General features: G+C 36.6%; 2 protein-coding genes across 2 annotated transcripts; one reads left to right on the top strand and one right to left on the bottom strand.

The window, feature by feature from the left end:
- Window positions 1-152: 152 nt before the first annotated feature.
- bloc1s3 (biogenesis of lysosomal organelles complex-1, subunit 3) lies at window positions 153-5,201 on the top strand. The gene is made up of 3 exons (XM_051665442.1): window positions 153-214; window positions 596-4,927; window positions 4,960-5,201. The coding sequence occupies exon 2, from the start codon at window positions 606-608 to the stop codon at window positions 1,197-1,199; it is 594 nt and encodes a 197-aa protein (XP_051521402.1). The 5' UTR covers window positions 153-214; window positions 596-605; the 3' UTR covers window positions 1,200-4,927; window positions 4,960-5,201.
- On the bottom strand, window positions 2,980-27,603 carry sesn3 (sestrin 3). Its single transcript, XM_051665440.1, has 10 exons — window positions 27,408-27,603; window positions 18,724-18,789; window positions 14,898-15,092; window positions 14,628-14,810; window positions 10,219-10,467; window positions 9,349-9,481; window positions 8,748-8,866; window positions 8,387-8,577; window positions 5,226-5,370; window positions 2,980-5,042 (listed from the first exon to the last, which is right to left on the bottom strand). Exons 1-10 carry the CDS (start codon window positions 27,459-27,461, stop codon window positions 4,956-4,958), a joined length of 1,422 nt encoding a protein of 473 aa, XP_051521400.1. The 5' UTR covers window positions 27,462-27,603; the 3' UTR covers window positions 2,980-4,955.

Below are 27,603 nucleotides of genomic sequence, written 5' to 3'. Positions count from 1 at the left end.
TTTACAATTTTCATTGGGGAGTTTGACCAACTTTCACCCGGATACGTCACTCACATCTGGACACAGACGGACTTTTATTTTGAACTCTCGCATTGTCGTAGTTCTTTGGGACTTTTATTATGAAGTCTTCAGTTTTTCGTCATTCTTCCTGTTTCGAACTGGTTTCTCGTGACAAGTCCTATGACAGTCGGATTGTGGATACAAACACTTGCAGGTTAGACATTTTCTCTCTATTAATATAAAAATGGTGGAAAATAAGTGTTGAAACTTATTCATCACAACGGTATCCTCATAATTTTACAAAAAGGGCCAAAAAGTAGCACGTTTTTACAGCAAAACGTATTTGTTTCTTGTTTTCAGTAACAAAATAGTACTATGGTAAGGTCGTGACACATTCCACAGTACCGTAATACCATATTTTTTGAACACGTGCAATGGTAGTACCATGTAAATACTATGGTACATGAACATAGTAGTCATTCAGTACCTTGATATGTATTAAAAGTACCATGGTGTTATCATCACTGTACCATGGTACCACCAGAGTACTTTTTGTAATGGTTTATAAATAAGCTAATTTAATATGATCTTTCAGGTGTGCAGTCATGGCAAGCAACACGTTCCCGACCGTAGTACAGGGCGAAGCATCTGAAACAGACTCGGATGATGAAGTATACATCACCTCTGTCCCACCTGTGCAGTCATCCTCATTATTATCAGGGATGAAGGTGGCAGGAGAGGCATCAGAGACAGACAGTGAGGATGAGGAGCAGAGAGCTCTCAGACTGGCCTCTGAAAACCAACAACAGATGCTCCGTAAAGATTTACCGCCTCTCATCGTGATCAGAAACACACCTGCATCTGTATCCGGACTAGAGGACCGATCACCTCTGTCCAGACCCTGTCCCGATTCAGGCCGGTTTAACACATTACTCCAGCAGAAACTGCAGGAGAGCAATGCACGACTGTGTGCAGATGTCAATCAAAGCCTGAGACAGGTGTATCAGAATGCTGCCAGAGATATAAGACAGGCCACCACTCATCTGAACAACTCTCAAACCGGCATCATCAATGCGTCCCATAGCATTAGACTCATACTGGACGATCTCAAGTCAGTGTCAGAGAAAATCGACATCATTACGAGCTGTCATTTATTGCCCGACATCACCATGCCAAACCCTGTGTCTGGACAGACATAATGCATGCACATTATCAGATGTCTAAAAGCAAGCTGAGAGAGCTATGCATGCACTCTACATAAAATGTTATCTTTTTTTTAGTATTATTAATGCCATTGGGTCTGTGGTTGGCCTATTTAAGGTCCTATATACAGTAAGTTTTACTAAATTAAGTGTTGATTGTGTCAACACTGGAAAGGGGGCTTCGGAATGGCTCTTAATTTAAGATTTATTTTGAAATTATTAAGTTTGTAATTTTGCTTTAATTATATTTGCTCAATGCACACTAATAATAAGACTGCAAAAATAAATTATATACAGGAACTGTAAAAGTTGAACAGAAAATCTGATGTAGGGCTGATTTACAATATTATCAATATTTAGTCAAATCAACCACATACCAAAAACTTCCCCAGCTGAAATGTTTGATGTTGTAAATACTTTTTCTAAAGAAGGATAAACACAAGTATGAAAGGCAAGCTATTAAAACCCATGGATCAATATTTACTGAGTAATCCATTATTTTGTAGAGGGGGTAAATTATTGCCTACCTTTAAAAAATAACCATGAATAAATAAAAATAACTGGAAAAAAGGAATGTTTGATCTGAACCAGAAATTGAAAATTATATCTTTCATTTTTCTGGAGTTACAGGCACTCCAACATTGAAAAACAACACACACAGAAAAGAAAAAAAAAAAATTTTTGGACACACAGTTTGCATATAAAACAACAAGGGGTGTTGAAGTCAACTGATTTTAGTAATATATTTACCTACCTCTTAAATGTTTATCTGTGAACTAATGATGTTGCCACCTTTCTAAGATTGTTATATATATATATATATATATATATATATATATATATATATATATATATATATTTATATAAATGTAGTTTTGCTCCAAACTCATAGGTGAAAATTGTCATTTTGACTCCCTTCTACAAAATAATGGATTACTCAGTAAATATGAATCCATGGCATTTAATACAGGGTTCCCACTCATTTCAAGGGACAATTTTCCAGGACATTTCCAAAACATTTTCACAAAAACACAAGAGAGGTCATGATGTATTTCATACATTCATTTTGAAGTGCACAGTGCGTGCAGATTATATATTTATTCAATTAAATCACAGCATTTTGAGGTTTAATAATCACACTAGGACGTATCGTGATTTTAATTTGATTATTTGTGCATTCAAACATTCATTTTCATCCCAAATATCTCAAATTCTTTGACATTCCTTGTTTTATAGCTAATGCTATTTTTATTACTGGATTAGGAACTCCATCCGTGTTTTCCGCATTGCAGAAATCATAGGGCCCTACATGTGGTGTTATAAGCGGACTCTGATTGTTTAATAATTTTAAATAAATTCACATCCCAAGGTGTAAAGATCGCATCACGACTTTTCCATGAGTGGAAAACTGCATTGCAAATCTCCAGGTTTTCCAGGACGTTTGGGAACCCTGTAATATTTTGCCTTTCATCATCATTTATGTTTATCTGTCACCAGCAAAAAATTATCAACAACAACATTTTTGAGACTTACTGTATGTCTCTGCAGAACAAAAATGGGCTTTTTCCAATCAATGGGTGTTTTCAAACCACTGACATTCCCTACTTTCATTGGATAGTTTAGAAACGCCCATCCCGGTTTGAAAACGCCCACAGATTGGAAAACGCCCATTATTGTTCTGCAGAGACCTATACTTGAAATTGTGAGATAGGGACCTCTGGTTGAATTGACAATTTCACAATTAAAAAAAAAAAAAAAAAAATGACAATCAGAGATCTATGTTTAGAAATTTTATTGAAACGCACAGTTCTGTTTTAGGGCCGCTGGATTCCAGTGCTGACAGAATAAATGTGTGCTAGTGTAGACATATTAAAAATATGAAAATTTATGAGTGGAGAATATGAAAGCTTCATAGAACCACTGTGATCAGAATTACTATCACAAGAAGAAAATACAACAGATATAAACATTTACCAATTTTTTCCATGGGGAGAGATAATCAATTTGCTACATATAATTTGAAACGCTTGCAGCTAAATTTGAAAGGCACTTCAATGACAATTTTACCTACTCCAGTGATACAGGCATTCCGATTGGTTCACATAACCAATCTGGGTTTCTAAACCTTAATAAGGCACTGCCCAAAAGATTGGACCAGGCAACACTTTGTCTTCTTCTATAAAGCTTATCTTTTCACTATATACTGTATTTTCAGACACAATCTTAATATATTGTTTTAAAGGATGCTGATGTTGCACCTTGAGTAGAGATGTGCAAATATGTAATAATGATTCATAAAGCAATATAAATAAATCTTTGATAAATGTTTTGATGGACAGTACTAATTACATCAATAGTATCAAAAAAGTTAGTTTTCCCACTCTCCCTACAGTCAGACATATAACACACACGTAAAATCTCTCTTGTGCTAGTGTGCACAGTTTTGTCAAACTCAAAGAGATGCTCAACAGATGTGCAAACACTTTGTCCTGCACATACAAACGTTCGGGATAAGACACGCTACATGTTGAATCTCACACACATACATTCGCACACAGAAATAAAGTCACAAAATGTAATTAGTATAGATATATTCAGAGACTGAAAATGTCAGGGTTTAGTGACAGCAACATATAAACTAAAAACAAATGTTGCTATCTAAATTATAACACCGAGAATGAAAGATAATAGTAAAGGACTGATAGTACAGTATCAATGCTACAAAAGCGTTAGTTTTCAGGTAAACAACTAAACCAAAACAAACTGATCTGAAAAATACAAAAAAATGTATGGTATTGATAAGAACTCTAAATAATACATTCAAATACGAACAAAGGTACTTTAAAGATTTTAAAAAGGCAAAAGAAAAAAACTCTCTCCGTACAGGAGTCTCACATTCTGTTGTTGTCATTTATAGTGCTTTTACAAAAGGAAAATAGTATTGTGTTCCAAAATAGTTCTTCTTAAATGTGCAAAAAAGAAAAAAATACTACTTTCTGTTAAAGGTTATGTACTCTGTCCTCCATTATTATATCTTACAATATATGTGAGATTTCAATTAGAAAATATTGCACGTTAAAATGTAATTTGTCCAGTCATGATGGTGTATGATGGTGAGCTGATGTCATAAATGATCGTCCAGTTGATCAGGTCAGATTATAGGTCAAGTCAGAGGATTTGGGTTGTTTTAATCAGTCAAGGAAGAATTTGTCTGACCATAAAGGACCGTCCCACAATATATTTCAATCCAACATAAATTATGGATTGGCTTCCCACCCACAATTTTTTATTTAAATGTATCCTTGCCTTATATCTTAAGATGTGTTCCAATTCAATATTTATATATATCCCTGGATCCTTACTTTGACATTTGGGATTTTACCAGAATGGTTTGTCAATTGATCTTCTCAAGAAGATCCAAGAAATACTACAGATAATCTTTGAAGTGACAAAAGTGTAAAAGCTAGGCAACAACTTGAATGAAACTATATAACAAAACCAACTGCTGTTGACATGTTCTCATACTTGCCGTAACCTGGTTGTTATATAATTATATAATTACTGTATATAATATATTGACAGGTCTGATTGTCTGATTGGTCACGTCAAATGGCAGATATGGGCTGATTGATTAGAGAAAAAAATCGAATTGGTTAAATATAGGCATCACAATGGCAGCAGTCCAACTGGTCCAGTCATAAAATGGGTGAGATCTGATTGGTCAGGTTAACAAAGTTGATGAAGTCTGATTGGTCAGGTCATATAATGGGTGATAGCTCTCAAAGCATAGAGCAATTCCGCCTGCATGCGAGCCTCCATTAGAAGCAAATTCACATGAACCTGAATGAAAGAAAAAGAGTTCAGAATATCAGCATATTTAGAACAAAATGGATATTGGCTTTTTCTCATTTGCAGTTTGGGGTTCTGATGACCCCTTTAGTTTGTGAATAAGTTAGGTTTTATTAGAATCTGTTAGAATCAATAAATTAAGAAAATATATTTCATGTAATAACATGACTTTACCTTCTCTGAGTGTCTGAACTGGTGCCAGTAGCTCTCGTACATGCGGCGGGTGGTTCTTTCTGGGTAACACGTCACTGTCTTGATGTAAACCTTCAGACTACGCTCCAACAACTGATTTACTTCTCCGTAATCGTAGTCGTCGTATCTGTAGATCAGGATGAAAACACGTGTTCATCCTTTTTTACTGGATTGTAAAGGGTTGGATTTAAGTACTCGAGAGAAAATGACTCCAGGATGGCTAAGCCTGTACTGGTACACTAGGGGGGCTGCAGTACATACTATGTGTAGTGTGTGATGTTCTGTATGCACAGAATACAGTACTTGTATGGTCTAATATATTTGCCAAAATGTGCAGTATAAAACCAAAGCCCACTTCATGGAATACTTTATCTTAGGATACAGAATCCTTGACTGGACATTATTTGATCAGAATGGCAAAAGTTAAGCCGATTGTACATAAAATTGAATTCATTTTTCATAAAAAATAATAATAACTAGACAGGTCAAGTTTGTCAAGACAAACTTTGCGTTCAGAATCTGCATACACATTTTGCATTTGTGGGTCAATTTTGACCCGGTGGAATTCAAGCTTATAAATCATTCATAACCCAGTGGGTTTCATCTAAAACTATATTGTAAGTCAATAATAGGTTCTTAACTCTTCATACTGTACATGTATAAAGATTGATATTTTTTGGCATGTTAACTGACAAATATAAATGTTATTAATTAATATGCCATTTTTTTTTAATAATGTATAAATGTTTTGACATTTCAGAACATACAATACAGCAAAACCAGTGTTATACATGTGAAGACATTTTTTAATCAACATTTCTGTGAAATTGTATCTAAATATAACATAATATACCATTTTTATTAACATCTAATGTGAGAATTACTAGTAATTTGAATGAATTTCCTATTACTCATAACTGCTCAATACAACTTGGTGGTCAAAAGTTATGAAACCAATGTATTCTTTTTCAACTAAACTTCATCAAAACAACTGTACAGTTTAAGTATACAACATGTTTTTAAGCTAAATTTATTCTATTTACTTTAGTTTTAAAAGTTTGAAGTTTGATGGATTTACAGACATTAAAGTAAGACAAGCAACTTGCTAGAAAGAACAGATTAAAGGCCTTTTTTTTTTTTTTTTACATTTGTATTTTTGACAGGTCGAATTTGAATTAACAAGCATTCCATTGGCCAATTTGAACATTCCGTCAATGTAAGTCTATGGGATTTTTTAGATTTGCTTGTATTGATTTTGCAAAAACCGTAAGTCCGGTCAGTTACAAAAGACATGGCACACTATTCCAGAACAGTCTGAAGGTCTGTGGAGAGTTAAGTGGATGTAGCTTGAAAGCTCTAGGAGAAGTTAGTTAGAAATTTTGTTCGCGGTTTAGGGATTTTGGGATTTTGAAAATACCCTAAACAAACTTTGTAGAATAAAAGTATGTTGGCTTCATCAAGCCAACGTAATAATAATAAAATAATAATCTATGAAATGATAACTGGACGCCACTTGTTGAATTAATTTCAGAATGCACATACTGTAACAAGGTCATATGACAACAATGTTGCATACTACTGTTTGAAATATTTATCGCTGTTTATAACACGGTTCTCTGGAGAACTAGATTCTGATTGGTCAATGGCGCCATCTAGCGGTCTGATATTTCTGAATAACAACTGCACATCCAGGGATTAAGACATCAGATCTGTCATCCGGGTATTGGTAGTCATCTTTCCTACTTCTTGGATCATTGTGTGATCTCTACAAATAAGCTAATAAGATCATTTAACTCAGATAAATGATTCATGTCCATTTATTTATTTATTTGGCTAGTCTTGTAATAAGCTGGATATTGAGCAGTCAGACGGTAATTCTTTTTTAAAATAAACACCAAGAGAACTCAAACAGACGCAAATTGTAGGTAGAATTTGTTAAGCGATTTCTTCTCACATAATTACACAATTTCAACACAAATCAACATTTTATGTTAATTTGTTAATTTGTTAATTTGGTTAGTAGCCATGTAATAAGTGGGATAATGTATAGTCAGCCAGTTGTTACTGCACAATAAACACCTTCAGGGTGATAAAAGACCCCTCTGCTTCACGTTGGGGTCCTGATCACCCAGTCAGGTTTATTAAGCGATAACAACTGGCTGACTGTACATTATCCCTTATTTAATACATACTGTTTCACATATATAAAATATTGTTGGTGTGATCCATAATGTGAAGGATGTCAAAAAAATAACTAAATAGTAGACTGTTTTCAGTGTATACTGCAGAGTATGCAGTAAGCTAGTGATTGGACACAGCCAAAAATTCGAAGTATATTTTGGTTTTCTGTGTTCCGCTAAATTTCATCCTCACCACAGTACTCGCGACTTGTCCACATGCAGCCTAGTTTTTCTAGAAATGCAGACAGTCTGCATCTTTGCACATTGTCTGTACATGCGCATGCGTCGAACACATCCGAACACAGCTGTCAGCCTTTCAAAGTATACTTTGAAAGGCTGAGAGCTCGACTGTGTGCAAAATTATACCTACCAAAAGTATACCTATGCCTTAAGTCTTCTTCTTTTGCTCTCAATATACAGTTTACATTAACCATGATGTGAAGGATGTCAAATATACCAACTAACTTTTCATTATTTGTTTTGAAAGACAAAGTTTAAGTTTTGTGAGTGTCGACTACCACCCCTGGAGTCACGAGTTCGAATCCAGGGTGTGCTGAGTGACTCCAGCCAGGTTTCCTAAGCAACCAAATTGGCCCGGTTGCTAGGGAGGGTAGAGTCACATGGGGTAACCTCCTCGTGGTCGCGATTAGTGGTTCTCGCTCTCAATGGGGCGCGTGGTAAATTTTAAGTGGCTCGCGGAGAGTAGCATGAGCCTCCACATGCTGGGAGTCTCTGCGGTGTCATGCACAACGAGCCACGTGATAAGATGCGCGGATTGACTGTCTCAGAAGCGGAGGCAACTGAGACTTGCCCTCTGCCACCCGGAATGAGGTGAATAACCGCACCACCATGAGGACCTACTAAGTAGTGGGAATTGGGCATTCCAAATTGGGAAGAAAAGAGGATAAAAAAAAACAAACACGTTTTGTGAGTGTCATGTATATGGCATACTCATGAACGTACCTTATACCATACATACAATGGACGTAGTTAAAGAGTGCCCTGCGCAGCATGCTGGTATCCACCCCCTCATGACTGGCCATGTTGTAATAGGTCAGATCACATGCCGTTCTGAACTTATCGTCCAATAGGTGACCAATGTCAGAGTACAACCTGTTCACCAGGGAGAAACCATGATCTTCCCATGAGTAGTCCTTCAGGAAGTCCATGAACAAGAGAGAAAAAAGATCAGACAGAGAGTGGAGACCTATGAAGTCAATCAATCATTTGTTTCCAATTTGAGTTATTAAGGGTTTGGTGATTGGTATTAGGTACACCAAATACTTTAGGTGTGTATATTTGAGGGAGTGCGAGTGAATTGTACTTGTGCTTTAAAAGTGGGTGGGTTGTCTTCTCCATGTCGTGCAAAGTCCTGGTATCCAAACGATGGGTCATCTACAAACCGAGCCACGGGAGAGGGAGGGACTACTTCCTCATCGAATCCTGTACACGCAAATCATAACATTGTAATACACAGATACAAAGCAAAAGGCTTTTGGTAACCTTTCCATTGTTTGAATTACTGCTCCTATACCATATAAACATTCAACAAAACAAAAAGAGAAGTTAAAAAGGAAAAAAATAGAACAATTGGGGAAATTGGAGGGTAAAAAACTAATAGAAAACAGAACAGCTCATAACCTAAAGAGAAATGTCTCAGGCTTTGTTTACACTGCACCCAATTCCAATTTGTTTTTCAAATATGTCATTCTGCATGTAATGAAATCGGATCTGTTTGTGCAGACATTGTTATCAATATCCGGTTCATCTACACTGGTTAATGTATGAAGATGTTTCCTGTGCATATTTTATTTTATTCAGCATTTTAATGGCTTTTAATGTTATATGAAAAGTACTATATTCTGAAATAATGTGATTAATTAATTTGCTTTCATTTAGTGCATATGAAGAGAATGTTATAGTACCTGCAGACACGACCAAAAGACTCTCTTTCTTTTCTTTTTCAAAGCGAGTGAACATCTCCTCTTCTGATGCATCGTCGTCTTCTCTCTCTTCCTGCAATCGCTTCATTCTCTCCATCAAAGCTTCCAGTTCACTCTGAAATACAAAAGTACAAATTTATAAAACATTTTCAGTGCAATTTTAATTTTTCAGAGAGCGTAGGATCACATAATTAACTTATCACAAAATTAACTTTTTTGACACTAGGAGAAAAATGACAGATATTAAATATTTCTTACTGGCCATGAAACTGTATTATTTGTATATGAATTATTTTCATTCAAAAATATTCTTTTGTCTTTATTTTATTTGTCTATATAATTATTTAGCGTTTTTTCCTCTTATGTAGGTCATTGTGTCACTCACAGCATCATAAACAAGATGCGAAACTGCACTTGACACAAAAATGTCAAGACACACTGTGATTTTGTTCCTCATATTTTGTTTTGGTGGCTTGATACAAGAAATAATCCACATATACGTCACCACATGAAGCCATACAGACCTAAAAATTACTTTTAAGCATCCTAGATAAACATGGTATATTTGAAGTAAACAATGTTAGCTGTCTCAGATATGTATATTTAGTTGAAGATTTTTAAAATCTCTTGACATCAGTAAGGGTCAAACTATCATTCTTACAATTTGGCTTAAATCATGCAATGTTAAAGTTCCTAACAAAGTTAACGGCCAACTTTCTACTTACTCGCTAAAGACAACTTTACTCGCATTTGATGGTTTGCAAGTGTTCATTTTGGACCAAGCACAGATGCATACTAGTGCATCTCACAAACACAAAAACAACACATGGATACTTTATTATATGGTCCTACCCCTGTGTTCGGGTTACGCAGAGAGTTCCTGTTGGCTTGGTTGCTGTTTGTTAGGTGACAGGTGCACAAACTCGCCATGGCTGGGTGGCAAAGGTCATCCGTAACCCCGTTGACCTCTGTAACCTCTGGGACAGGGTTGACACCGCTACCAAATACAAAACTAGACAAGGCATGAAAATGAGCCAACAGGACAACAGCATGAACCAGCTCTGCCAAAGACCAGCTGTGTTCTCCTGTCTTCACCAGAGCCTGAGAAACAGAGAGAGAGAGAGAGAGAGAGAGAGAGAGAGAGAGAATGTAAGGTCATTAATCTTTGACGTTAATATGATTTAACCCATCCGAGATGATAAAAATAAGAAATCTTTTAAAAATCTAGTTGAAAACACATTTGCCATGTTCGTAGAATTTTTTTTAAGAATCTTATGTCTGTGTTGGCTTCATATATTTTAATTTATTGTATTTTATAAAAATAAAAAATAAAAATAAAAAATAAAAAAAGTGTAATACCATTTACTTCATGGTTACACCACTTTTTTATTTTTATTTATTGTTTATATGAAGCCAACATGGACATAAGATTCTTCATAAATGTTTCTACAAACTTGACAAATGTGTTTTCAGCCCATTGTAAATGGGTCATTGACAAATAAGGTTGTCCTGTGATAAAAGGAGGTGATAAAATAAGACATCTTTTACAAATATAGCTGAAAACACTTTTGTCAAGTTCGTAGAAACATTTATGAAGAATCTTGTGTCCATGATGGCTTCATATATAAAAATAAAAAACATATATTTATTTTATAAAAAAATATTTCATGACATTCATGGTGTAATCATAAAGTGAAAGGTATTAAAATACCTATACACAACTTAAGCATTACAAATATCATGAATTGTTTAGTCATGAATATCAAGATTTTTTTAAGGGTTACTCCATTTGATCCAAACAAAATGTGCTTTTTCATAAAAATGTCAAAATATCTGATATTTAAAAAAACAAAAAACAGAATGGCAACCTGCAAGTTGGTTACCCCACCTGACTTTGATATGGTGGACATTTTTATGCAAACTACTTATGCTAACATTTCTTTTTCAAGAATTTCGGCTATTAACGTGACTTTTTTTTTTTTTTTTTTACTGTCTTCAGACAGTTACACTTCATTGACAATTTTTATTTTAATCCCCCCCACCCCCCTAAATGAACTTGAACTCAGAAACTGAAAACATTTTCATCATAGTAGAGTACTCAAATATAGTACAAATAGTAGGTGTTTTCAAGTAATTGTTTTGTTTGAATTGCATTTTACATTTATTTTTTAATAACTTCATAGATCCGGTCAAAAAGGACCCATGTATACTGTTTAGAATCAGAATCAGAATCAGCTTTATTGCCAAGTATGCTTACACATACAAGGAATTTGTCTTGGTGACAGGAGCTTCCAGTGTACAACAATACAAAAACAATACAAAAATAGCAGCAAGACATAGATAATAATAAAAAATAAAGAATAGTTATACACATACGTACAGACACACACATACATACATACATACACACATACACATACGTAGTGCAATCTAATACAAATCTGTTATATGTTATGTACAGTTCAAATACAAATCTGTTATGTACATTGCAAATGTTTTTTAGTTTTTTTTTCAGAGGAATGAAATGGCAGAAGAGGTTGGATGTGTTGGATAAATATAAAAAACACTAAACTGTGTACTGCAAATAGTTATTGCTCAATGGGGCAATTTAACTGTTCATGAGATGGATAGCCTGAGGGAAAAAACTGTTCCTGTGCCTGACGGTTCTGGTGCTCAGAGCTCTGAAGCGTCGGCCAGAAGTCAACAGTTCAAAAAGGTAATGGGCAGGGTGAGTGGGGTCCAGAGTGATTTTTCCAGCCTTTTTCCTCACTCTGGAAGTGTATAGTTCTTGAAGGGGGGGCAGGGGGCAACCAATAATCCTCTCAGCAGTCCGAACTGTCCTTTGTAGTCTTCTGATGTCTGATTTCATAGCTGAACCAAACCAGACAGTTATTGAAGTGCAGAGGACAGACTCAGTGACCGCTGAGTAGAACTGTATCAGCAGCTCCTGTGGCAGGTTGAACTTCCTCAGCTGGCGAAGGAAGTACAACCTCTGCTGGGCCTTTTTCACAGTGGAGTCAATGTGGGTCTCCCACTTCAGGTCCTGTGAGATGGTAGTGCCTAGGAACCTGAATGACTCCACTGCTGCCACAGTGCTGTTTAGAATGGTGAGGGGGGTCAGTGTTGGTCAGTGTAGTCCACAATAATCTCCACCGTTTTGAGTGTGTTCAGCTCAAGGTTGTTTGACTGCACCAGACAGCCAGCTGTTCAACCTCCCTTCTGTATGCAGACTCATTGTCATCTCGGATGAGGCTGATGACAGTGGTGTCATTTGCAAACTTCAGGAGCTTGACAGAGGTGTCCTTGGCGATGCAGTCATTGGTGTAGAGGGAGAAGAGTAGTGGGGAGAGCACACATCCCTGGGGGGGCACCAGTGCTGATTGTACAGGTGCTGGAAGTGAGTTTCCCCTGTCTCACAAGCTGCTGCCTGTCCATCAGAAAGCTGGTAATCCACTGACAGATAGACATGGGAACAGAGAGTTGGTGTAATTTATTCTGGAGTATAGCTGGGATGATGGTGTTGAAAACCGAACTGAAGTCCAAAAAAAGGATCCTTGCATATGTCCCTGGTCTGTCCAGATGTTGCAGGATATGATGCAATCCCATATTGACTGCATAATCCACAGACCTGTTTGCTCGATAAGCAAATTGAAGGGGATCTAGAAAGGGTCCAGGAGTCCTGTAATTTGTGAGTTGTTTCATGCCACTCCACACTGATGCAGTGGTCGTTAGCTGAAAATTTGTTTTTCAGCTTCTCAGAGTATCTTCTTTTAGCCACTCTGATTTCCTTGTTCAGTGTGTTCCTGGTCTGATTGTACAAGACTTTATCCCCACCCCTGTAAGCATCCTCTTTGGCCTGACGAAGCTGCCTGAGCTCTGCTGTAAACCATGGTTTGTCGTTGTTGAACTTTAAATAAGTCTTAGTAGGAATGCACATATCCTCACAGAAACTGATATATGATGTAACAGTATCTGTAAGATCATCCAGGTCTGTGGCTGCAGCCTCAAAAACAATCCAATCCGTGCAATTGAAGCAGGCTTGTAGTTCTCGCTCTGCTTCATTGGTCCATCTCTTTACAGTACTTACTACTGGCTTGGTTGATTTTAATTTCTGCCTGTAGTTTGGAAGAAGATGAACCAGACAGTGATCAGAGAGTCCCAAAGCTGCTCTAGGGACAGAGCGATATGCATCCTTTATTGTTGTGTAGCAGTGATCCAGTATGTTCCTGTCTCTGGTGGGGCATGTAATGTGCTGTTTGTATTTGGGCAGTTCACGTGTGAGATTTGCTTTGTTAAAATCCCCAAGAATAATAATAACTGAGTCCGGGTATTGTTGTTCCGTGTCTGTGATTTGATCAGCCAGCTGTTGCAGCGCGGCATTCAAACACGCGTTTGGCGCGATATACACACTCACCAGAATAAACTAGGAAAACTCCCGCGGCGAGTAGAAAGGCTTACAGTTAATAAAGAGCACTTCCAAATTAGGACAGCACATCCTCTTTAACATTGTTACATCTGTACACCAACTTTCATTGATGTAAAAGCATGTTCCACCGCCTCTCGTTTTCCCCGTTAACTCCACGATACGATCCACTCTGAACAGCTGAAAGCCCGGCAGATGTAACACGCTGTCCGGAATGGCTTCACTCAGCCAGGTTTCTGTGAAGCACAAGGCAGCAGAGGTTGAAAAGTCCTTGTTTGTGCGGGTGAGGAGATGTAGTTCGTCCGTTTTGTTAGGAAGAGAGTGGAGATTCGCTAGATGAATACTCGGCAGCGCTGTTCGAAATCCGCGCTGACGGAGTTTGACCAGCGCACCGGCTCGTCTCCCTCGCCTGCGTCTCCTGAACAGCAGAGCTGCGCCTCCAACTAAAATGTCCAGCAAAACGTCTGAATATTCAAAAACCGGGAAAAGATTGTCTGGTATATGCTGTCGAATGTTCAGCAGTTTGTCTCTAGTAAAACTGACTGGAAAAAATTAGTAAACACAGGACAAACAAACAAAAACAACAAAACAATAGGAGTGCTCCACACCGAGGCAGCCATCTGCGGCGCCATCATGATAGTATATCATGTATATCAATACTATATATAGTATCTATACTTTGATATTATGCATGCATGCAATGAACACCCAGAATTACCAACTACATTTGCCAAAAACTAGGCAGTATTCAGTGTATACTGTGCAGTATGCTAGTATTACATTCTATAAGAGGTTTTAGGGAGTATTCTATTCTAAACATAGTCTGTATGTACATTACCTGTATGTGTTGCTTGGTGATGAGCCAGGGTCTGTGTGCGAGGATCTTGTTGATCTCATTGAGGTTGCGAAGTCGTTGCGGGCAAAACTCCAAACCTCTTAGCCAATCAGAACACATGCCTATCTGCTCAAACTCTTGTATGTGTTGACACACCAATGTGGAACACTGATGTCGCCCTGCAGCCTGGAAAAGACAAATCACTATTCGCTATTAATAAAATTATTCCACATGAACTTAAGTCTTCCTTAAAAGTTGTCTGTGTGTATGTACCATTATAGCGATGTAATGTCTGTAGTGGAGTGGTAGAGGGCCATCCATCCTCAGGAGGTAATAGTGGCAGCGCAAGAAGGCTTGCAGGTAATGTGGGTGGAGCCCCATCACCTTTGTCAGGTTATCCACACGCCCACTGAACTCTTCATCTAACAACAGCACTGTGGAATCACTAAGTGGCATGGCTCCTATGATCTGAGGTAGAGGGTGAGAGAGGGGGGAAATGAGAAAAGGTCCACTGCACTTATTTAATTTGACACAAACAAACATGAGGTTGTGACAATCAGGGATCGATTGAGGCACTTACAATGGAAGTGAATGGGAGCCAATCCGTAAATGTTAAAATACTCACTGTTTCAAAAGTATAGCCACAAGACATAAAAAATATGCATGTTAACATGATTTTAGTGTGATAAAATCGCTTATTAACCTTTTCTGTGTAAAGTTATAGCCAATTTTACAACTTTGTTGCCAAGACGATGTTGTCAACAAACACTAAAACCTTAAAATAACTGTAAAGATGTCAATTTAAACAACTTTACAGCTCAAATAATACACAACTTTTAACAGAAGAATTAATGTAAGTGCGTTTATAAAATTATATGTTTCACACTTCTGTCTTTAAACCCTCCAAAAAATGGCCCCATTCACTTCTGTTGTAAGTGCCTCACTGTGACCTCGATTTTTGCTCTTTTTTAAGAAAAGGAGGGATGAATCTAAATTAATTTTTGTGGTAACCAACATTATGCCACAAATCCTGTCGATTGAGCTTAACTTGTATTGAACCTGGAATATTCCTCTAATGCACTATGAACTAACATGAACAATTGTGCTTTTATTAATTAACATTAACAAAGATGAATAAATTCTGTAAAAAATATATTGTTCATTGATAGTTCACGATGCCTAATGCATTAACTAATGTTAAAGAATGGAACCTTATTAGGGCTCAAGCACTTAAAGTGCGGAGACCCTGTTGTTCTTCTAAGGATTATTATTATTATTATTATTATTATTAGGGCCCAAGCACTGAAAGTGCAGAGGCCCTATTGTTCTTCTAAGTATTATTATTAGGGCCCAAGCACTGAAAGTGTGCAGCACCTATTCTTCTTCTAAGGATTATTATTAGGGCCCAAGCACTGAAAGTGTGGAGCACCTATTCTTCTTTTAAGGATTATTATTAGGGCCCAAGCCCTGAAAGTGCGGAGACCCTATTGTTCTTCTAAGGATTATTAGGGCCTAAGCACTGAAAGTACGGAGACCCTATTGTTCTTCTGCGGATTCTTTTTATTATTAGGACCCAAGCACTGAAAATGTGGAGACCCTATTGTTCTTCTAAGGATTATTATTATTATTATTATTATTAGGGCCCAAGCACTGAAAGTGCGGAGACCCTGTTGTTCTTCTAAGGATTATTATTATTAGGGCCCTAGCACTGACAGTGTGGAGACCCTGTTGTTTTTCTAAGGATTATTAGGGCCCAAGCACTGAAAGTGTGGAGACCCTATTGTTCTTCTAAGGATTATTATTATTATATCCTTTCAAGGTTTTTGGTACTTTTGGGGTACATAACATGCGTGAAATCTCTTGAAATTTTGTACACACATCAGAGTTGTTGACCATTAGGACTGGGCAAAGTTGCGTGGGGGGTGGGGGGGGAGGTTGTACATATATAGTTCTCATCAAGCCAGACAACTTTCATAATTATGGTTATTAGCTCCACCCAACAGGAAGTCGGACATTTTGGATTTTTTTAATAATGCAGTCTCTGAACTTTTAAATACTCCTCCTAGGGGATTCATGGGACTGTCACCACATTTAGACAATATTATGCTAAGACATTGAAGATGCTAAATTGTGAACAGATTTTTAATATATATCGAATGGTGTTGCCATGGCAAGGCATTGAATTAATGCCGAAAAATGGGAAACAAGAAGTGTGTCATATCTTCTGTGTGCAATGTGTGATTTAGATCAAAATTTTGATATGTTTATTTTGGTATGTTTAGTCTTGGGGGCTAATCACATGAATGTGAGTATTTTGGGTCATGGTCATAGTGCTACCACCTGGCAGCAGGAAGTGTGGCTCTTACAACAGACTTTAAAATAGTCCTCTTATATTTACCCAAATTACTTCAAAATTGTTTAGAATAATGTCAAATGTCAAATGCATGTGTCCACCTTGCATTGTTTTCCAAAAGCCACCGGGTGGAAATGGACCCATGGTGCTTGGGCCCATCATCGTTGCTTGCAGCTATATTTGTGTTCCAAAAGTGAATTGGAAATAGTTGGAAAGCTAATTTTCAACGTTTTGTCAGCTGAAGATTAATTAATGGCCAGGTCCGCAACAGTATTTGAGGAACTGCACTTCCCTTACAAAAAAAGTACTGTGGTGGTACTATGGTACTGTGATTGTATCAGACGATAAACCATGGTACTTTGATATATATCATGGTACTGAACAATAACCATATTCATAAACCAGGGTATTTACATGGTACTCCAAAGTATTTTGCCATGGTAATGCTGTAGTGTTCTTTGAATTACCTTGGAGTACCATGTAAATATCACAGTATTTAAAATATAGTAATCATTCAGCACTTGGGTATATGTCAAAGTACCATGGTATTACCATCTTCATCTACCATGGTATTTACATGGTACTCCAAGGTACTTTAAAGAACACCATGTTATTACCATGGTACCATGTCCAGAAAAAAAAAAAATAATAACATGGTACTTTTAGGTACTTTGAACCATGAAACGTGATCTACTTTGACTAAAGTCTATACAAAGAATAAACATTTTGGAATATGAGAATGAGTGTATGTGTTATTCTACACATCAGTGCCAAGAAAGATTTAAACTCTGCTTCAGGTTCATCTTTATACAACAAAGTGAGGACAGATGCTATAATTCAGTTTACAATCCAAATACACTTTCGTAGATCGCCCTGCATGCTTCACTCAGATTCAATGAAATTCATCTCCTGAACCGAATGAACTCAAAACAAAATGAAATGAACACCAGCTCACTAAGAAACATTTATGACAGTATTTGTGAACTCATGTCAGATGAACTCGAATTGAGTGAGTGTGTGAGAAAGGAAAAGATGGGAGATTTCCATTACAAAAATGTACTGAGGTGGTACCATGGTACGGAGATGGTATTAGATCCCATACCATGGTACTCTGATATATATAATAGTATTCATATACCATGGTATTTACATGGAGCTGCTAAATACTTAAAAGTCTACTATGGTAAAACATTGTCCCATGTGCAAAAAATAAGTTAAAGGGATAGTTCACCCCAAATTTAAAATTCTGATTATTTACTCACCCTCATGTCGTTCCAAACCTTTATGCTATTATTTTGTCTGTGGAACATGCAGCTCTGTCCATACAGCAACAATTCATAGTGAAAAAACATAAGTAAAAGTGTCCATACAACTATATATTTCAAAAGAATATAGTGTACATTGCGTAATATAGCATACAAGCATATGGACTACTTTTATGGTGATTTTTGGAGCCTGACAGCCCCTGGTTTCTGTTTTTGTATGGGAAGAGCTGCGTAACACATCAGAACGTTTCAAGAATTTCTGTTTTGGTTTCCCACAGAAAAAATAACAGCATACAGGTTCAAAACAACATTTTGAACATTTGAGGGTGAGTAAATAATTTCATAATTTTCCTTTTTGGGTGAACTTTTCCTTAAAAATGATATTGAATGGTTACTGGTACTTTAAGAAACTTTGATTAATAGCATGGCAATATCATTGTACCACGTTTAAAAACCCATGGTATTTATTTGTTAGTGTTACCTCATTTTCGGGGAAAAATGAGCTTGGTCCCGTTGATATGTGTCTTGACATCTTCATTCCTTTCTCCTGAAAGAGAAAAAACAAGAATATTTGATAATGAATATGATGAAAATATACTGATAATATAAACATATACTGCAATAAATGTATACACTGCGTTTACTGTATGTATTTTAATGGATTTTCGGGTTGATTTAGTGTCTTCCTGCTGGGGTTTATTTTAAAAGTCTCTCCCAGTCTTTTGTTCCTTTTACAGTGAATGGTGAGAGTTCCACGAAAGCTGTGTGTGAATTTTATCTGTGCATGTCTGTGTTTGCTTCACTGGCTGTAATGACAAGGGTGCTGGGCCGTAAACACAATATACTTGGGGGGGGGGACAAGTCCCCCCAATAATCAGATATGGCCAGATTGTCCCTCCCAATAATTGATATCCTTGTTGCTGTTCTGCTGCAGTCCATTATGCACCGCTGTCTAATTGACATTAAGTTTTCGCAGGAATAAAATAATGGTTTAAAAAAGTTTAATTTTTACCACACTCAGTAGTCTAACAATGCTCGTCAATGTCATATGAGATAGCCAATCAAATCGATGAAGGCGGGTCTCAAGTTTAAGACACTAAGCAGGAACCTCGTGGATTATATCAGCGCCGTGCATCAGCAAACAGTTCAAGTTAAGAGTGTTTGTGTCATGTGAGATGTAAGTATCTAACTAAACATACAATATTTGACCACTGTTATGATTGAAATGTTGTAGCTATAGACCAACAGTAATTTCCAAGTGTACAACTATTCACCATTTGGCGAAATTCGCCATTTTGAATTTAAATGTCATGTACAGTATGCGATTTGTATTTCATTCATATAATATGTGTATATTGTAAAGGAATAACATAAATGTGGTAACCTGGCAGGCTTTTGAAGTAGCTTTTAAAAAAATTATCTTGACATTGTCTAAGAAAATTATATATATATATATATATATATATATATATATATATATATATATATATATGTATAAAAAACACAAAGTAGAACGTTATCACCCTCAGATCAGAACTAGAACATGGTATGACCTGACTTGTGACTTCTATTGTGCTTTTAGGTTTTTGGCAAGGACAGTGTCATATATTCTTAATGCAAATATTATTAGGTAATAATTTAAAATCAATTTTCAAAATAATTATTTTTCTTTGTCTTTAATTCATTCTGAATACTGTACAGCATCTCCTAAGAGTCTGCTTTTAAAAGAGACCATTTTATTTTGAGTATGTCGTGTCAGGTTTGTGCTCAAAAAATGAGCCACCAGTTAGAGTAGTTCACCTAAAAATGGAACATTTTCTTTTACTCACTCATTTACTCTCCCTTATGTTGTTCAAAACCTAAATGCTGTATCTTTTAAAACCAAAAATTATACAATTTTGGGCCTTTATCGCATTTCAAGCCTTTATTCAGAAAATTATTGCATTCAGCGCCTTTACTATATTAAATGACCAAAGAGGACCATTATATTTGTGACCTCAACACCTGTGACCCCCAACCCCCCCCACCCCCAAAATGATTTAGTCCCCACCAATGTTCAAGACATGGTTACGGCCTTGCAAGGGTGTAAGGATCACTTTAGTTCAGTGGCCCGTAGCCCAGACCCACCTAATCTTTCTCCCTGCCATTCTCACCCTCCCTTTCTCTTCATTTTTTCTTCCTTCCTTCTCTCCAGGGTCCCGGTTTGTTCAGGATATCCCCCCACCCCCCCAGACCCCACCACCAAAAGTACACACATGGTGTTGTATTTGCATTCAAAAGTGTTTATGAAACACTAACCAAGAAATAATAAGGGTTTGTGCACCCAAACACACATTTTAACACTGAATCTAATGTAAAAAGTCCCGAAAACATGATTTTTTTTTTTAAAAAAGTACCCATCGATTCATACAAAGTTTTTTTTTCAGAAGTGCAACATGTACCTTTTCTCTCTAATAAAACGTCATATCAAATAACTTTCTTCACTGCAAAAAAAAAACAAAACCAAAAAAAAAATGTACTCCAAGGCTTACTCCATTAGCATGTTTTTTTTAATTTATTTTTTTAAGCATAAACCTAAGATAAGTTTGTCAGATTTATGCATAAAACAAGAAGAAACAATTTGACAGAGGGGTAAGAAAAATAAACTTTAAGGGACAGTTCACCCAAAAATAAAAATTCTCATAATTTACCCTCATGCCATCCCAGATGTGTATGACTTTCTTTCTTCAATTCAAGTTCAGCCAAAGAGCTATTTTTTTTGGGTACTGTTAATCCATATTAGTATAGTATAGAAGCCATATCAATACTATAATAGTGGAACAGCACCCTCTTCAACTCACTCTTCCAGGTCTATGCCAACTGATCTGTTGAGACCTTCTCAATGTTAAAAAAACAAAACAAAAAAACAGCTGAAGACACATCTCTTCCATGAGCACTTAATCAGTCCACAAACATAAGGCATTTGCGTTCTTTACAAAACAAAATGAAAAAAAATTCTGTGTCTGTTTCTTTCTTCTGTGTCTTTCTTCTGCTCTAACATCTACTCCAGATCTTAGCAGTCCGATACTGCATATATTGTTGGCTTTTGAATGACGAATTGCTTATGTTCCTCATTTTGTTAGTCGCTTTGGATAAAAGCATCTGCTTAATGACTAAATGTAAATATCTGTATCTAGGTTGAGGCCCTAAGCTTCATAAAGTCACGTCTTGATCTACAGTAGTCTTTTAAAAAAAATATAAAATGGAGCCTGGATTAGAATGGAGGAGTCTGAACAGCAAACTTGCCCTTAGACATGTCCGGTTTGATGTTTAAAAGGATGCCATTGTTTCTGCACTTTTTCTTAGCCATGCTTTTGATCCAAAATAGCTGTCCATTGATCCTACAGTATCTGCTTCCTTTTTCTTCAGGACCTGGCCCACTGCCTTCAGCTACAAATATGTGTATGTTTTAAAGGAATTTTTTTACCCAAACGACAGAAATGTAAGTAGTTATTCACTGATCTTATAAAGTTAGCCACTGCAACCGGATCATTGAGAATCAGATCAGTCCAATTCATGAATGAATCTTTTAGGTTTTGTGAACTAGATCAATTGATTCATATGAAAAAGATCCTATTCAATTCGCTTCTTCGCTCATGAATGAATGCTAGAGCTGATGTCAAGATTTTCAGTAAATCACGAGTTACTCAAAATCTGTTCTGTTCACAAGTCATATGGACTACTTTTATGGTGCTTTTTTTTTTTTTGTCATTCTGGAGTTTGACCAGACTAATCACACAGCAAATTCAGTGACAGGAAGTGAAAGTTCTGCTGCAGAAATTGGTCTGTGCTTACTTGAATTTCGAAACCACTGCCCCCAGTGGCCAAAGCTGGAAGTGTTGTTAAGGTAAAATGTCCACAGGGTGGCACCACAAGCAAGTTGCATTTTTAGTTGTAAATGATGTAAAAGTGAACAGGAATACATATTTTATTAACCATATTCCCTAACCCAAATCCCAACCCTAAACCTAACCATCAGTAGAGTAAAATTTTTATTTTAGAGCGAAAATTCAACCTCCGATTCACGCTTACCATTGATTATGTGAACATGATTACTTCCTGGTTTGCATGGGACCAGAACCTGTGTGCCATGTAGCGCCATGGAGAAAGGTGAACATATTTCAGGGTACATGAATATTCGGAAGCAACATATCTACTCTATTTCATGTGTGATCATGCTGGCTTTACAGACCCAATCCTTTTTCACTTTCATTCCATGTAAAACAACGTGGGTGAGTAAATAATGACATCATTTTCATTTGCGATTAACTATTCCTAACTAAAGAGAAAGAGAGAGAGAAAGAGAGGGTTTGACAGGGGCTGATCGTTTTTAACATGTTCTGGGTGAAAGTGCAGAATTTTCTGTCTCCATGACAGAAGAGGTGGATGTAGAACAAATGCATACACATGAACACACACACTAATACAGTACTTACATAAGAAAGTTCACTGTGCTCAGTTTAAACAAACAAGCCTGTTTCCTCTTGCCTACCCCCACTGAGTTTGAAGAGAGAGAGAGAGAGAGAAAGAAAGAGACTAAAACATGGGAAGAATAGAAGTGACATGTAAAATTACTACATAAAGAAATGGAAGAGAATAACGGAATGATGGTCTCGAAGGAGAGAAATCTAGAGAAAGATCTGCCTAAATTTCACATTCAAGCTTTCATTGCCAATTTGCAGAGCTTGTGCATAATGTGTGTCTTAAAGTTATAGTTCACTCACAAATGAAAATTCTCACATTAATTACTCACCCTCATGCCATCTCAGATGTGTATGACTTTCTTTCTTCTGCAGAACACAAACAAAGATTTTTAGAAGAATATTTAAGCTCTGTAGGTCCATACAATGCAAGTGAATGGTGACCAAAACTTTGAAGCTCCAAAAAGCACATAAAGGCAGCACAAATGTAATCCATAAGACTCCAGTGGTTTAATCCATGTCTTCTGAAGCATTCCAATCAATTTTGGGTGAGAACAGACCAAAATATAACTCTTTTTCACTGTACATCTTCAGTGTATTTTCACTGTATTTTCAAAAGTACAGCAGTCACCTTGGAGATCATGATTTCAAGCTTAATTATACTTCCTGGCGTCATCTAGCGCTATGTGCATGCGTCAAGCACTAGGAAGTGTAATCGAGCTTGAAATGATGATTGTTCCTAGAGACTGCAATGGCAAGATGTACAGTGAAAAATTTGTTACATTGTGGTCTGTTTTCACCCAAAAATGATTAGATCACTTCAGAAGACATGGATTATTTTATGCAGTTTTTATGTTTGTTTGTTTGTTTGTTTGTTTGTTTTTGTTTGGTTTTTTGTTTTGTTTTTTGGAGCTTCAAAAGTCTGGTCAACATTCACTTGTATTGTATGGCAGAAGAAAGTAAATCATACACATCTGGGATGGCATGAGGGTGTGTAAATGATGAGAGAATTTTCATTTTTGGGTGAACTATCCCTTTAAATTGTGTTTTAAAGTAAGCCTGATCCACAAATTAAAGAATTAAATAATCCTGTTTTTCCAAAGTTAAATTTAACTTTGACTCAAATAAAAACTTTTTCCTGTAAAACTCTCTACTTAGTTTAAGAAATTCATAGAATTAAAACCGGGAGCCAGACCATCTATATATTGGGAAATACTTAACGTCGTACAATAAGGTTGTATTTCTTAACATTAGTTAACGCAATGGTTAACATGAACTAACAATAAACAATACTTTTACAACACTTTGTAATCTTGGTTAATTTTAATTTCAACATATACATTTAAAAAATATATATAGCTAGTATATGTAAACATTAGTTAATGCAATATGAACTAACATGAACTAACAATGAAAAACTGCATTTTCATAAATTGAGATCAATCAAGATTCATAAATGCTATAAAATAATATTGTTCACTGTTAGTTCATGAAACCTAATGCATTTATGAATGTTAACAAATACAACCTTTTCATAATATGTTACCATATCTTTTTGTGTAGACACAAAAACTTTGAATATGTTTGATAAAATGTCTGCTAAATGAATATATGTTAAAAAATATATTGTAACTCCAACATTCCTCTAGCTCTGACATTTTCCCAAAGCAAGCACTAAAACAAGCTAGTCTGCATGTCTGTTCAACCTTCTTTTCTCGTTAATTTCATTATTATGAAATGATTGCCTGCTATTGCACGTCAATTGACAGAGCATGAAACAAACTAAAAGCAAACATACTGCATCTTTACTCTGTACAAACTACAGTATGTTCGTTAAAACCAACTCAAAACTAACTGGCCATATCATGCTACATTTTTTATAATTTATTACTAATTTTTTTAGATGTCACCTCTCTTTCTTTCTCTAATGATAATCCTTCCCCTGGTGATCAGTTTGATTGCGTCAGAAGTCTATAAATTATGTCATTAAACTCACTGAAGATTATGTAATATTGGCACAATGAATGGGTTTTTATTTTGCATGAACAGATGCCTAGTGGCACCATGACAAAAGTGTCTGGCCAGGACTTGCACCCTCACTTAATTAGTGGTTTTACAATTTGTCCTTCTAACCACAAATGTCTGCCTAAACATGTCTACAGAAATGTCTACATGTACACAGATGATCTTCCCAACAGGTCAGTATGTGGTAATAGGGCAGTGCGATTCATTGGTCAATTATGTCACGCCAGTGCACACGGCAGCTTGAGGGACAGGAAGTGTGTCAGCTGCTGAATCAGCAAAACAGTCTACAGGCAACATTTTATTTGGGGCTTTTGTGTGTCTTTCTTTCTGCGTGTCTTTCTTTTTGTGTGTCTCTGTGCAACAAAAGCAACATTGAAATACAAAACCAGCTGCCAAGTCAAAAAATTTTTTTTTTACTGTTCAAATTTCACAGTAGAGTCATTGTTGCTTTTTCTCTGAAGCGTGAACAGTAAACAGAATAAAAGAAGGAAATAAAGACAGGTAAAAAAACAAACCAACACAAGTGGGACAGGATCACGTGAGAAACAGAAAGAAAATTACCACCAAGTGAGCACACACTGTCTTAAAAATAACAGTTATTCAGTGATTTTTGGCACCACTAAGGTTCTTATCAAGAACCATTTTTCACTCTATAGGGTTCTTGAGTTAGCAATTGGAATACAATGGTCCCAATAAGTATTTGGACACTTAAATGTCTTTGAATGTAAGTCTTTGTATGAAAGTCTTAGGGGGATTTTCTCCCCTTTTCTCCCCAATTTGGCATGTTCGATTCCCAATGCGCTCTAAGTCCTTGTGGTGGTGTAGTGACTCGCCTCAATCTGGGTGACGGAGGACGAATCTCAATTGCCTCCGCGCCTGAGACCATCAATCCGCGCATCTTGTCATGTGGCTTGTTGAGCGCATTACCGTGGAGACATAACACGTGTGGAGGCTCATGCTATTCTCCGCAGCATCCACGCACAACTCACCATGCGCCCCACCGAGAGCGAGAACCACATTATAGCGACCATGAGGAGGTTAACCCAACATGACTCTACCCACCCTACAACCAGGCCAATTGGTTGCTTAGGAAACCTGACTGGAGTCACTCAGCACACCCTGGATTCGAACTTGCTACTTCAGGTGTGGTAGTCAGCTTCTTTACTTGCTGAGCTACCCAGGCCCCCATGCAAACCTTTTATTAAAAAAATTGTGTTAAGTTTCAAATGATAAATATCATATCACTTCTGAGGATCTGGATTTAACCACTGGATTCATATGGACTACTTTTATGCTGCCTTTATTCGCTTTTTGGACCTTCAAAGTTCTGGCCACCGTTCACTTGCATTATATGGTCTTACAGAGCTGAAATATTCTTCTAAAAATCTTTATTTGTGTTGAGCAGAATAAAGAAAGTCATACACACCTGGGATGGCATGAGGGTGAGTAAATGATGAGAGACTTTTCATTTTTGGTTGAATAATCCCTTTAAGGTTAAATAAAAAAAAATGGCTTAGACATTTCTCTTCCTAAAAAAGGTCTAGCATGTCTATGGTTTTATGTTTTGTTATCCAAAGCAAAGACATTTATACATTTTTAAGAGTAACCATTTTTCTAATTTGTCCTAATAATCAATTCTAGTACAGAACTTTTATTTTATGTCTCCCTGCAGGTCAAAGCAAGAATGAAGAGGTGGGTTAGGAAATTATCCCAGCCAGGGTGACCAATAGGTGAGAAGGAGACTAGCCGATGTCTGATGAGGGTCAACACAACTAGTGCAACAGGTGATGAAGGACCATGTTAACATGACTGATAGACCATAAGTGCTTTATCCATAAAGTCCACCCCAAACAGTGGTGCACACAATATTGTGCACTCAAAATAGGTTTGCATACAGCCACAGTACAGTTCACAATATTTACTCCTGCAGTTACAGACAAGAAGATCAAACAAACAGCTCTCCAGCCAATAGTTCAGTCTGATAAATGGCAGGTCATGTTTCTGTATTAAAGTCCAATTTGATTTACAAGAACCTTTGGCAGGGTGCAGAGAGACAGAGCAAAAGATGTGCAGTGCAGAAGTAGGTCACATGTGTTCAACATGATTAATGATAGCTAAAAATAACAGCTTGGTGCCAAAGAAAATATAGAGAAAGACTTGCAGCCTTTCAGATGAGATCAGTAGGTGTGAATGTTAGATACTGACTCTTAACTGATATAATCAAAAGTGATGAAAAGCTTTCTGTGTAAGCTATTGAAACCTGCCCTGTAATAACTTATCACATTTGCAAAAATCTTTAAAAGCTCATTAATTCACAATGCATTTGCAATAATAATAATAATAATAATAATAATAATAATAATAATAAATTAAAAGCTCATTATAACACAATTTATTTGCATATAACGCCATTTAAACAGAAACCCAACTATTGATCAGGACATATCTTTACTAAAACTGCTTTTTTTGTGTTATCAGAGATCCTATGAGAAATTTTCTAATTTTCTCCCTGTATTGCGCACCATATGCAAAAAAAACAATGTAGTTTCATTTTCTATATATAGAATAGTATAGTATATGCATGCTTCAGGAACAAACACAGTGAATGCAATGAGCTCCTTCTAGTGCAGTATAGCATATTAAATGCAAAAATAGATAGATAATAATATAAAAACGCTACCTTCTCTCTGATGATGTTCCGACAATGGTTGCAGTTGTCTGCGGTTCCGTTCATTTTTGCAAACTTAAACCTGGAGAAGAGTTCAATCCCGGTGTCAGTGATGATGAACTGGTCTGGACATGTCCACAGCTCCTCTCTTGACGATCAGCACCTGAAGGAGGACTGCTGAAAAGTCCTCCGTGTCCCTCCGTTTCTC

The sequence above is a fragment of the Myxocyprinus asiaticus genome, chromosome 31 (genome assembly GCF_019703515.2).
Source record: "Myxocyprinus asiaticus isolate MX2 ecotype Aquarium Trade chromosome 31, UBuf_Myxa_2, whole genome shotgun sequence".
Taxonomy (NCBI): domain Eukaryota; kingdom Metazoa; phylum Chordata; class Actinopteri; order Cypriniformes; family Catostomidae; genus Myxocyprinus; species Myxocyprinus asiaticus.
The sequence above is the reverse complement of the archived record's forward strand: the minus strand, read 5'-3'. Positions and strand labels throughout refer to the sequence as shown.